This window comes from Carcharodon carcharias, chromosome 4, assembly GCF_017639515.1.
Source record: "Carcharodon carcharias isolate sCarCar2 chromosome 4, sCarCar2.pri, whole genome shotgun sequence".
Lineage (NCBI taxonomy): Eukaryota > Metazoa > Chordata > Chondrichthyes > Lamniformes > Lamnidae > Carcharodon > Carcharodon carcharias.
In genome coordinates, this window is record NC_054470.1 from 168,054,320 (window position 1) to 168,068,426 (window position 14,107).

Consider the following 14,107-nt stretch of genomic DNA (forward strand, 5'->3'; position numbering starts at 1 on the left):
CATCTAGATTTTCTGAGCCACTATCCTCTCTCACTATCACACTGATATTATCCTTAACTAACAACACCACGCCACTTCTTTTTCGCCTGTCCGTCCTAAATATTGAGTGCCCTTGGATATTCAGTTCCCAGCCTTGGTCACCCTACAGCCATGTCTCCATAATCACAATCATATCATACCAGGTTACTTCTATTTGCGCTGTTAATTCATTGACCTTATTGCGAATACTCTGTGAATTCAGATACAGTACTTTTAGACTTGTCTTTTTAACACATCTTTTTTGTACCAAGGCCCTATTTGCTGCCTTCCACTTTTGCTGTCTACTTTTCTGTCTTTCATTCCTATTTTTGAGAAGCCATCTCCCCTAGCAGTATCCAAAACGGAAAATCTGTCCCAGAGGGAAATGGACCCAGGGAACTCCTGTAGTACCTGCCTAGCCCTGTCTGGCGGTCACCCATTCCCTTTCTGCCTGTGCACTCTTTAGCTGTGGTGTGACCACCTCACTGTATGTGCTACCCATGAAGATATCATCCTTGCAGATGCTCCACAGTGACTCCAGGTGCAGCTCCAGCTCTGAAACACGGATATTGAGTAGCTGCAACTGGAGACACTTCTTGCACCCGTGGCCGCCCTGGACACTGGAAATGTCCCTAACTTCCCACACATTGCACAAGAGGAGTGTTCCAATTGGTCACGCTGCCCTGCCATGACTTATCCTTAAATTACTCCCTTTACTTTTACTTCCTCTAGTTTAGAGAATAGAAAACAGTTCTGATGAAAAGTCATTGACCTGAAATGTTAACTATGTTCCTTCTCCGGTGACTACCTGAGTATTTCCTGCATTTTTGTTTTTATTTCTCTCATGCATTTCGTTGCATTTAGTTATAGAGTGGCAGTGGTAGAAGTCTGAAACCAAGTTGTTTGCTAAGTTAGGAAATTATATGCGCTTTGGGGAGGAATGGTAAGAAAGGGAGAAGAATCACCCCTAACCCCTAGCAGAAATAGTTTCAGATACTTATGTAGATGCTTGAGTGACTTTGAAGGTACATTTATGTTCACTCAATGTAGGCAATTTTTCAAATAGAAATAGAAAATAGAGGTTCCTTCAAACAAGCTTTTTTGCCTTTGTACACCCATAAGTCTGTACCATGGACCCTCAATACCTACATACACAGGGTCGATTTTCACTCGGCCTACCTAGTTTCTGATTGGAAATGATCAGGTTACGTAGTTATTTGAAAATCATTAGCTTTTGTTCTATTTCCCATAGTAGTCTGCAGAATTCTGCAGGCAGGTGAAAAGTTCCTTTTAAAGGAGTGAGCTCTAGATTTATGGAAGATGAAGTCCTAAGGAACTGAACTGGGGCCTGAGCAAGGTAACTGGTGCAATTTTTCAGGCTGAAGGAAGGTTTGTAGTGGAGTTCCCCAGGGGTTGGTATTGGGACCCTTGCTTTTCCTGATATACATTAATGATCTAGATCTTGGTGTGCATGGGACAATTTCAAAGTTTGTGGGTGATACAAAGCTTGGGAGTGTTGTAAACTGCGAGGACAACAGTATAGAACTTCAAAAAACATAGACAAGTTGGTGGAGTTGGCAGATGAAGTTCAATGCGGAGGAATGTGAAGTGATGCATTTTGGTAAGAAGAATGTGGACAGACAATATAAAATAAGGAGTGAAAGTTTGAAGGGGGTGCAGGAGCAGAAAGACCTGGGTGTTTATGTGCATAGATCAGTGAAGGTGACAGGACAGTTAGAAAGAGCAGTTAATAAAGCATAAAGTATCCTGGGCTTTATTAATAGGGGCATAGAGTACAAGAGCAACGAGGTTATGCTGAATTTATATAAGACACTCGTTAGACCTCAGCTGGAGTATTGTGTACAGTTCTTGGTGCCACGCTATAGGAAGGATGTGAACACATTGGAGAGAGTGCAGAAGAGGTTTACAAGAATGGTTCCAGGGATGAGAAACTTCAGTTACAAAGTTGGATTGGAGAGGTTGGGACTATTTTCCTGGAGAGAAGAAGGCTAAGAGGAGATTTGATAGAAAACAAAAACAGAAAATGCTAGAAAAACTCAGCAGGTCTAGCAGCATTTGTGGAGAGAGAAACAGTTAATGTTTCAGAGCTCTGAAAAAGGTCATACAGGCTCAAAACATTAACTCCGTTCCCCTCTCCACAGATGCTGTTAGACCTGCTGAGTTTTATCAGCATTTTCTGTTTTTGTTTCAGATTTCCAGCATCCTCAGTATTTTGCTTTTATCTTGGAGATTTGATAGAGATGTTTAAAATCATGAGGAGGCTGGACAGAGTAGATAGGGAGAAACTGTTCCCACTCGTAAAATGATCAAGATGAGAGGGCACAGATTTAAAATGAATTACAAAAGAAGCAAACGTGACGTGAGAAAAATCTTTTTCACACAACGAGTGGTTCGGGTCTGGAATGCACTCCCTGGAAGTGTGGTGGAGGCAGGTTCAATCGAGGCATTCAAGAGGGCATTAGATGATTATTTCAATAGAAACAATGTGCGGGGGTACGGGAAAAAGGCAGGGCAATGACACTAGGTCATAATGCTCATTTGGAGAGCCGATGCAGATACAATGGGCCGAATGGTCCCCTTTTGTGCCGTTAATATTCTGTGATTCTGTGAACATTCCTGCCAAGCTCAAGCAGGTCTGCAGCTGGCTTGTAGACAGAAGAGGAACTCCAAGGTAAGTCTAAAACTTTCCATTGTGGGGCAAGGAAATCTAGGCGCGCTCCTCTGAGCCCTATAAGGAAAGTCATGATCCCCCCCTTTCACAAACATCTACTCCACATCCCTCCTGCAGGGCCTTCCCGCAAACCCCTTCCTGCGACTTAATTGCTTACTGATAACAGCCTTACTGCCCAAACGTTCTCTCTCACTTATCAGTTAGCTGTTGCTTTCTGCCTGTCTGAGGTATGTAGATCAGGCACAGGAACTAAAATACCGCAGGTACCAAATTTAGGACAGCAATCACCTTTCAAACTTGTTCCTCCTCCACTTAAAAACCACATGGCATTAAAATTGGCCCCAAAGTTTTAATCCATGCTGCCATCACTTTACATTTATTTCAATGTACTGACTGTTAACCAGTATACTAACCTAATAAGGAATTGCCCACTAAAGAAGCAGTGGTGCTAAGAACAACTCTTCCCACAAAGTTCAGCGAGGTAAGATGGTAATTTAGAAATATAGGAATTAATTGCCTGTTCTTCAAAGGCTGGATTTCCAGGACTCAGGGGTGGCACATAGCCTTTGGGTCACAGTTTGGACACCAGTAGTTTAAAGTCTGCCCCAATATTTTTAATGATTTCTGGAAAATTGAGCTGATTTTTCAAGACCAGTAATCTTCCTGTATTTTTGCAGCTTTTAATTACACTGCTCTTTTTGCCAGGAATTGGGTGTGGAATATATGAACAGAATCATAAACTCTGATGATCCAGGAGCACAACATTTGAAATTTGTAGCATATTACAACTTGGGCAGAGCTTCCTTCGAAGGATTTGGTATCCGACAGAGTAATATAGAAGCTGAGAGGTTAGCAAATTGTTATTTATTACGTTATGATCCCAGCTGAGATTACCTCTAGACAAGCCTGATCCCAGAGTGGAACCCAGCTCGATAGATCCTAACTTTTATTTGTTTGTTTAGATAAGTGGAGAGTGGCTACTGAACAGAGTCACTGGAGTCAGCTAATGAAGTCTTAACCAAAGAATAAAACATTTATTAAACTAAAAAAAAGATATATTTTACTATACTATATTCCTTCACTCACAACTATAACTTTGCAGATATATAGAGATTTATAAGGATAACAAAGGTTACAAAAGCTATCTTATACTTTAATGGTTGCAGTAAGTACACAATCCATGTAAATCTATGGCACCCTGTGCCCAGACACACCACACTGTGAAACCAAATGACACCTCTCTCACCAAGTGAGGTGAGTAACGCCTCAACCAGACACTATGGATCACTCCTCAATTCCCCCCAGATGCTTGTTACACCATGAGCCAACCAGCCTCCCTGCTATCCATCTTAAACACGAGGGTTTCCAATCTTCACTTTCCAAGAACTCACCTTGGAATCTCCTCCCAAACTGATGCTTTCTCTCAGATGCCTTCCGCAAGGGGTCATTTCCAGCCTTTTGAATTCTCCTTCCGATGTTCTTCTTCCCTGAATCACCACATACATTCAAGCTGTCTTCCACACATTCTCTCTGACCAGATCAGCTGACAACAATATCACAGCTTCAAATGCCCATAACAAATAGTTACAGATCTTCAATTATCTCTTTGGACCTGCTTGCTACTTGCAAGCTATTCTCGCTTTAAATCTGCTTTCTGCAGCTTTTGTCTCTTTAAATCTGAAGCTTAGAGCCTTTCTCTGCCCCTCACTCTTAACTTCATTAAAAGGACCTTTTCCAGGTTCGTATCCTTCCTTTGACTAGAAGGTCTGCTTAGGACTTTCCCCTGTTTCTGTACCCTGGACTTTGGGGTATTTTCCTTAGTTTGGGACTGGCTATCTGTCTTTGTTCCAGTCTCTCCTGGCAGCTACTTTCAAAACCAACTGAACTCAAACAGCTTCCAAAATCAAACTGATGTTTTTCTTCTGTGTGTGCCTGTGGGAGGGACCTGCCTCTCTGGACCTCTGTTGCTAGGCAACAGCACTGTTTTTTCCACTCTTGTGTTTGCTTAACCTCATAAGTCATAAAAATCACATTTGAAAAGTGAAACTAAAACTCAATTTGATCTTTCTTAACACACAGATACAGAAATACAAATCAAACTTAAACTTTAAAGCTAAAACTCATTCCTAATACCTATGAATACCTCTGTAGTAACATTTCGAGTCTGTATGGCCTTCTTCAGAGCTCTGAAGAAAGGTCATACCACCTGAAACATTAAGTCTGTTTCTCTCTCCACAGATGCTGCTAGACCTGCTGAGTTTTTCTAGCATTTTTTGTTTTTGTTTTCTATCAAATCTCCTCTTAGTCTTCTTCTCTCCAAGAAAATAGTCCCAACCTCTCCAATCTATCTTGGTAACTGAAGTTTCTCATTCCTGGAACCATTCTTGTGAACCTCTGGAGAAAATATAACTTCATTAAACTGTCTCTATTTCCTAACAATTACCACCTCAATTTGATTCAAGTAACAACAATGATTGCACGGCAAAAAGTACTTAAGTGGTGGTAAAGTGCTTTGAGATGCCCTGTGGTTGTGAAAGATACTTTATAAATGCAAGTTTTTTTTATGGTTACTGTGCATTTCTTTGCTTTTTACAGACTATGGCTTCTTGCTGCAGATGATGGTAACTCAAAAGCAAGCGTGAAAGCCCAATCTGTTCTGGGATTGTTCTACTGCAGACCAGAATCACAGGATTTGCAAAAGGTACAGGAGAGGAGGTTGGGATCTCTATATTAAATGCACAGTATGTTCAGAATTAATATTCATGCATTACTTCTTACTACACAAGTAAGTGCTTCTTGAAAAAAAACTTGCAGATTCTCTCGCTAATAATGTGAAAGTTTTTAGAAATTAAAATGGGGTTCCCATTGACAGAAAGTATTGGTTTCTCTCACTATTGGACCAGGATTCTGTATAAAGGATACCTGTGCTACATAGGAAATGTCACTGATGTTTCCACTTGCACCTCTTCAGGGTGCTGGACCCTCTCTAGGTTGCTGGCTCTTAATACCAGAATCCCTCCAATATCCCCATAGTCAAGAGTCAAGACCCTTTACTACTGCACCCAAAAAGCCTTCCCCACTATAGTCACATTGTGAAATCACCTTAAATGCTCTTAAATTCTACAGCTGTTTACATAGCTCTCCTTCTTGCCAATACCATCACACATCGCTACCATACTCTGTAAGTCCCTTTCCTGTCATTAGCATCCTCACATGCCACTCCCAGACCCCAGGATACTTCTCATTGCTCATTCATTCCACCTTGCTCCATCAAAAATGTGTGAGGGTGGATACGCAGGAGATGGGCCGGACACGGTTAAGGGCCCTGTCAACCACCGTGGGTGGTTTCCATGTCCACGTCCGGCCCATCTCCCACGCATCTGCCCTCACACCTTCCTCTCCCTCCCAGAAATGTGATAGGGTCCCCCTTGTCCTCACTTATCACCCCACTCGCCTCCGCATTCAAAGGTCATCCTCCGCCATTTCCGCCAACTCCAGCATGATGCCACCACCAAACACATCTTCCCTTCACCCCCCACTGTGGCACTCCATAGGGATCGTTCCCTCCGGGAAACCCTGGTCCACTCCTCCATCACCCCCCACACCTCAACCCCCTCCCACGGCACCTTCCCATACAACCGCAGAAGGTGCAACACCTGCCCCTACTTCCCCTCTCCTCACCATCCAAGGGCCCAAACACTCCCTTCAAGTGAAGCAGCATTTCACTTGCACTTCCCTCAATTTAGTCTACTGCATTTGTTGCTCCAATGCGGTTTCCTCTACGTTGGAGAGACCAAACGCAGACTGGGTGACCGCTTTGCAGAACACCTTCGGTCCGTCCGCAAGCATTACCCAGACCTCCCTGTCGCTGGCCATTTCAACACTCCACCCTGCTCTCATGCCCACATGTCCATCCTTGGCCTGCTGCATTGTTCCAGTGAAGCTCAACACAATCTGGAGGAACAGCATCTCATCTTCCGACTAGGCACTTTACAGCCTTCCGGACTGAATATTGAATTCAACAATTTTAGATCATGAACTCTCTCCTCCATCCCCACTCCCTTTCCGATTCCCCCTTTTTTTCCCAGTAATTTATATAGATTTTTCTTTTCCCACCTATTTCTATTATTTTTAAATGTATTTCCATCCATTGTTTTATCTCTACCTTTTAGCCTTTTTCGATTCCTTCACCCCACCCCATCGCCACTAGGGCTATCTGTACCTTGCTTGTTCTGCTTTCTACCCTTAATTAGCACATTCCTTAGATAATATCACCACCTTCAACACCTCTTTGTCCTTTTGTCTGTGACATCTTTTGGTTATCTCCGCCTATCACTGGCCCTCTATCCAGCTCTACTTGTCCCACCACCCCCACACCACACACACACACCCCCCGCCCCCCAAACCAGCTTATATTTCACCTATTTTTACTAGTTCTGTTGAAGGGTCATTCGGACTTGAAACATTAACTGTGTCCCACTCCGCAGATGCTGCCAGACCTGCAAAATTCTCCTCAGCTCAGTCTTAAATAAGCAATCCCTTATTTTTAAAAAGTGCTCTAGTTCTAGATTCTCTCACAAGGGGAAACATTCTTTTCACAGCCACCCTCTCAAAACCCCTCAGGATCTGATGTGGTACCTTTGATGAACGGACCACAGGAGACTCAGGTACAGGTTACGGTCATTTATTCGAGCAGTTGCAAGGAGGGCATTATCTCAATACAGCTTGAGACAGTACTCTGCTAAGCTACAAGTGTTCACCACTTTATACATTATTGGTCATATACAAGAACATCCTCCAGATTCCGATCTTGTCAACATATAGGTTTACATTAAGCAGACAAGTCTCTGGTATAAAGATACATGCATCATCTGACCCTACTTTCTCCCTGGTGACCTTTCCCCTATCTCCGCTATGACCACCTGTTCTTCCCTTATTTACTACAGACAAACCCAATCTTGAACAAAACAAAATTACCTGGAAAAACTCAGCAGGTCTGGCAGCATCAGTGGAGAAGAAAAGAGTTGACGTTTCGAGTCCTCATCAGTTCTGTTGAAGGGTTAATATAATAATTCGCCCCCCTCCCCCGACCGTATAACCCCAATGCTTTCTACTCTATATAAGGTTCTGCTGGGTGTTGACATAGGTATGACAGGTATTACTAATATAATGCCTATTAGCATATTATTATTCATTATACATTCAACATTCATTTTATATACTCATGTCAAACCTCTGAACTGGCAACCGGTCAAGTCATGACTGCTGTGTCATGAAAGATTCAATAAATGCTCATTAGTTACCCATAAGGAAATTACCCCTTCATTAATCTGTCTTAAATTCTCTTGGGCTTGTTCCAGTGCCCAAGATCCATATGTGCTGCAAATATCATTTTTGCTCGCTTTGTCTGAAATATTTTTCCCCATTTCAATTAGTTTGATGATGGTCCCTGCATGACTTTCGAGCATGGTAGCCAGGCTTTGGATTAACCGTGTCATGTCCTGTATTTAATTGGGTGTTATGAATTCCCTGTCCCTGCTCTAAAATCTTCTTAAGCTTAAAGCTCAGGGTACGGACCTTCTGATCTACAGTTGCTAGGTCAATGGAATTAACTATTGATGTGCCTGTATTGGATAACGTGGCAGCGTCATTTATCAGGCTACGCTTATTCCAGTTTCCTTCTGGACCTGATCACATCCCACCGTTAAACTGAGGTGCTTCAGTCATCAGCTAGCCCGTCAGAGCTGTATAGAGTGTTTGGGTGTGGGTTGAGCACCACTGGGGCAGGACGACACCGGATACATTCAAGACTACAGGTGCCAGCTCATGATGTACATTATCATATAGAACTTTATTTTGATTGATCGATACAAGACCATTTGTTGGCCCTGGATACATGGCTGGACAAGGTGGGTCTGTTGGCGTGGTTTGAGGGGCTTCAATTATCTCTACTCAGACTGTGGAAGTAGATGTGGAAGGTGGCTGGGTAGTGACGGACCTCCCAAGCCCCATCTGAAGCAAACCCTTACTACAATTCGAAAGCACTTGTCTCCTACTGTTACACTTATCATTCCCCGTTGCATGTCACATTCGGCACTGTCTGTGCTGTACCAAAGTTCCTCCTGCGGTGTGGGATGAGCAGTGATGATCCCCGACCTTGTTGCCAGTACTGATATTCCCACAACCAGGATCGTAGATCTGTGGAGGCATTAACATCGGCTCCCGTTCTCCGGGTTACCGCTTGGTCAATTGTCATTATCTTTAACTGTATGTAATGCTTCCATTTACTTCCTGTTCTCATATATACAAGTGCACATGTATCACCTGTCATAATTACCTCGTATGTTCCATGCCTGTTTGCTCCGAGCTCACCTTGACCATCATCTTATTCCCCACTTGGTCCATTGTTGCTCTTTGGATTTGCCTGTTTCCATATCCTTAATCGCCTGTCGGTCTCTGACTTCCTTCCTTAACTCATGCAATTGCTTACTTATTTCCCTCACATAGTCTCGCATCCTTCCTTTTATTGGTCCTACATCTCCCACTCTTACTATGATTCCCTCGGGTAACTGCATTGCTCTCCTTGTCATTATTTCAAATGAGGTGAACCCGGCAGTCCTGCTTGGGGTAGCCGCTAAGGCGCATTAGAATATTGGGCTGTTCCCTGTCTCTTGAATTGCTTTTGTGACTGATGGGTTTTTTTTAAGTTCAGTTCATCCTTTCCATCATCCCCAAGCTCTGTGGCTGGTAGGGAATGTGGAATTTCTGTTTATATTTAAATTTATACATTTCTTTAATGACTCTTCCTGTGAAATGAGTTCCCTGATCTGAATCCATCTGGAAATGCATTCTCCACTCCTTCCAGTCTACTGTCTCCTGCTGCTGTCCCATGTCTGACCTCAATTCCTTAAACTGCCAACACAACTGTACAATGCACCTTCTTATCCTATCTTTCAATGGTTCAGTATCTTCACTTCTAGTGATGGTTATCTCTGCAAGCCGCTTAACTCTGTCATCATAGTGTTAATCCTGTGGCCTTACTTTTTGTACCTTGCAGGCACATTAATACAATCAGTAATACATCTATTTAGCCTTTTACCAGCTTTCCCTTTACCTTTATCCATCTTGTTGTAAATTGTTGTTAAGTATTATTTATCCTTACATTTCAATTTCTGAACTACAGATTCCACATAGTTTTACCTCTAAGTTTTTTTTCCCCTGACCATGATCATCCTAAGATTCTCTTGATTTCAGTTTCTCTATTGCCTTGATCATTTATAATGTTTCCTTGCTCTTTTGGCCGAATTAACAATTCCGTGTCAATGAGGATCTCTGTCTCTTTGCTTATCTGTCCGTTTCCAATGTCTCAGTTGATGGCCAGATTATCAAATTCACTTCCCTTAAAAAAGTTTGTATATTGTATCCTCTTTCCCTAACTCTTTCTCCTACTTGCCTCATACCATTTTGCACATGCAACAGCTACCATCTTATCTCGTTCAGGTTGCCTGGAGAGACTTTAAAATAAATAAAATATTCTCATAACAGTTTTAAAAACAGAAATCAGGCATTGACATGTTTTGTTTCCTTATCTTCTTCTCAAACAACATTTTATTGTCTCAAAAGTAACCCACTAAATTGTGTCTGACCGGTTTTTTTTAGAATTATCCCAGATTCATTAACTTGGCCAAATATTGGATTTCTGCCAAACTTTGTCAAGGTCTTGAGCTTAACTTCATATTTTGGGAACAGACTTTACAAATACAAAAGCTTGCAGCATTTGAAATAGTGCCATTTGTTGTCAAACCTTTTAAAATGAAAATTCCCTTTTAAAAAATTATCAGCAACCAAACCTCAAATTTTAAACTTTGTAAAAAATGTAACTTACACTATCAAAATTAAAACAACCTCTTTCTTATGTGTATTGATTTGTATCCATGTTATAATTCCCGTATGTTTATCGGCACATTCATTATCTTAGATAGCATCCTAGTGATTTAAAAGTAATCTTCTAAATTACACTGCACTTTACATCTCAAGATTGTCCCAACTTCAAATAACAGTGCTGTTGAGATGCAGATTTCCTTTCATATTTAATTCATCTCTTCAAAAGAAACCCCTTTTATCCATTGGAACCACCTAGACCGTATGCTTATGCCTTTTGGTTTTCCTAGAATCCCCTGAACTTCAGGTAATTTTTCCCCTCAGAATTTTAGAATACTAACTCGTATGAGTTAATGCAACTCGTATGTATCAATCCCAATCAGCTGGTGGTGCTAGTCTGCAAAGGGGGGTGGTACAAAGGTTGGTTCATCTAACCCTGTCTAGCTTCATGATACCTTCAAATTGCGACCCTTTTTGCCAGAAATCTCAACTCATACCTTATTCTCAAAATTTTGGAGTGTTTTAGTATACTTTTCCTTTAATCTAACATGGGGCATTCAACCCTAAAATGCTGAACTGCACACACAAATGACAATTTATGGAAGAAAGCACATTAAAGCTCACATACGAATACTTCCTTGCACACAAACAAACATATATTTAGAGGTATGTATTTATATTCCTGTATCCTTAACTTAACGACTTAAAATTCTCATATTCTAAACAAAACTTCTAATAGCAGTGGGGGAAATAAAGGGATCTTGAAGGCTCCACCTATAGGGACAATCAAACTGACAAAAGCTCACATTTCCCCTGCTACTGCTTGTCCGTGCTTATTAACGCCCCTAGGGGTACCCCCCTTTTCTCCCTTTCTCTCTCTCTCTCTCTCTTCAACACAAGCAGCTCTTGTAACTTAGATCAATTCATTTTTTAAGTTACAGAAAATTCAGCAGCTGACCTTTCGGGTCCCAATCATCTTTCCACATTTTCAGGAAAATCTCGTCATCCCGCACGGGACACCATATACCCCCAATTCGTTTCTCCTTCCCCCAAGGCTTCCTTGACTGCCCTCTCAAACTCCCTGTGCAGGGCTGTAAACTTCCCCAGATATCCCCTGGGCATTTAGCCTTCACCAATATATGGGTATCAAGGGGGTGCATTGCATGGAAATCTTGCATTTCCCACAATTTGGTCCAGAAATCTGGGTTATAATGCCGAGGCTTGAGTCTTGGCAGTTCTTTAAGCAAAACCTGCTTCTCCCCCGGACTGAATAATACATGCCTAACTTTCTCTGTAACCCTCTCAATCTCCTCATCCTCCCCCTATTCCTCAGCCGCCTTTCTCCCTTCGTTTTTTTAATTCGACTTTCCTGACTCAACTTTTCCTAACAGTTACTGCCATAGGGGCCATGGGATTAAACACGCACAGTGGGGCGGCTGGTTCGTATGAGACCAGTTTTGTCCCAACTCCATCATAGCTTTCTCCTTTGGAGCTCTCCTCCTCTTGATCAGTTTCATTACAAGCTGCCGCCACTGCTTTAATCTATCCTGAATCTGACTTTGTCTCTCTCTCTAATCAGCTGGAACTTAGTATTAATCCGTCTGCACAACAGCAGGTACGAGATAATAATAAACATCATCCCTTTCTTTTCCTTATCCCTTTTCTGCCCTATCCACCACTGTTTTTGTTCTCCAGACGTTTCCTGTGGGTCCCACCCCTCCTGCTAAGTTTTGGCTGTTGTTCCCTTATGTACCTCGGAATGGAGTCCGCGGTTCCCCAGTCAAGTTCCATAGCATTATTATGTTTCCCTGACAGCATTCCATTTTTATTCCCGTCTATCTCTGCGCGGTACATTTGCACGGTCCTAACAACTTAGTTATCTGAGGTACGTGCAGTTTCATTGGGTTCTGGCCTCCCTGTGCGGCTTTGGCTAAGGTTATCTCTCAAACCGTAGCCTGCCAGCACAGATCCGTCCTCCTATTGGGATCCCCTCTTTCTGGTAATAGTCCGGCCTCCCTGTGCGGCTTAGGCACCTCTAGCCCGCCTACACAGCTCCTACGTCTATTACCCCCCCTGGCGCCTCCTGTCCTGAGTTCTCCTTCTGATTCTTTTGATACTTGACCGGACCGTTCTCGGGTAGGCTTACTGCACTAACTACGGGTGGTAAATAAATATACTCACCCACTTTGCAGAGCCATCCCAAGAATCCGATCCAAGTATCCTGCCGACTATGCCAAATTGATGTGGTATCTTTGATGAACGGACCACAGGAGACTCAGGTACAGGTTACGATCGTTTATTCGAGCAATTGCAAGGAAGGCACTATTTCAGTACAGCTTGAGACAGTACTCTGCTAAGCTACAGGTGTTCACCACATTTATACATTATTGGTCACATACGAGAACATCCTCCAGATTCCGATCTTGTCAACATGTAGATTTACATTAAGCAGACAATTCTCTGGTACAAAGGTATATGCATCATCTGACCCTACTTTCTCCCTGGCGACCTTTCCCCTATCTCCACAATGACCATCTGTTCCTCCCTTATTTACTACAAACAAACCCAATCTTAATTGTTTTTCCAACCTAAGGCTCCAGTCTGATTCCCAGAACACCCAATCTATCATAGTTGCATTTTTCTTTGTCCAGTATGGCCTTGCTGGTAATCACAAGCTCTAAGGGTGTGCAAGGTTCAAATCTCTCTCTATTCAACCTGACATTTAACTGTTAATTGCAGGCTTCACATGCTTAGATATTTTAAGTAATCCCAGAGACCTTTCATAGACCTTTCTTACTGCATCCCGATAACTTTTATCTTGTCAACATATATTTCTACTATATTCTTATATTTTCCCCCTAACAGGATCTTATATGTTTCAATCAAGTAACATCTTATTCTTCTAAATTCCAACAGATGCAAGCTTAGCTGTCCAACCTTTCCTCATAAGACAACCCTCCCATTTCATCTTCATAGCATCTTTAATAATAGTTTCTAACAGTTTCCATAAGATAGATGGTAAGCCAACTGGCCTGTAGTTTCCTGCTTTCTGTCTCCCCTTTTTGAATGAAGGAGTTACCTTCGCTATTTTCCAATCTAATGGAACCTACCCCGAATGTAGGGAATTTTGCAAAATTAATACCAATGCATCAACGATCTCACTAGCCACCTCTTTTAAGATCTTAGGATGAAGTCCATCAAGACCCGGGAACTTGTCAGCCCACAGTTCCAACAATTTGCTCAGTACCATTTCCCTGGTGATTGTAATTTTCTTGAGTTTCTCCCTCCCTTCCATTTCCTGATTTACAGCTATTTCTGGGATGTTACTAAGATCCTCTATAGTGAAGATTGATGCAAAATACCTGTTCAATTCATCTACTATCTCCTCATCTTCCCTTATTAATTCCCCAGAACTCACTTTCTATTGGACCAATGGTCATTTTGTTGACACGCTTCTTATTTTAAGTATCTGTAGAAACTCTTACTATCTGTTTTTATATTTCTAGCTAGCTTACT

The 14,107-nt window shown here is 42.1% G+C and overlaps 1 protein-coding gene across 1 annotated transcript in view; it reads left to right on the forward strand.

Annotated features, from left to right (window-relative positions):
- The window catches only part of LOC121276807 (LRP2 binding protein), a 54,347-nt gene that overhangs the window by 24,771 nt on the left and 15,469 nt on the right, over nucleotides 1-14,107 (forward strand). The window contains exons 4-5 of the mRNA XM_041185351.1: nucleotides 3,416-3,558; nucleotides 5,306-5,411. Coding sequence (XP_041041285.1) covers nucleotides 3,416-3,558; nucleotides 5,306-5,411 — 249 coding nt within the window. The remainder of the gene's footprint in view (nucleotides 1-3,415; nucleotides 3,559-5,305; nucleotides 5,412-14,107) is intronic.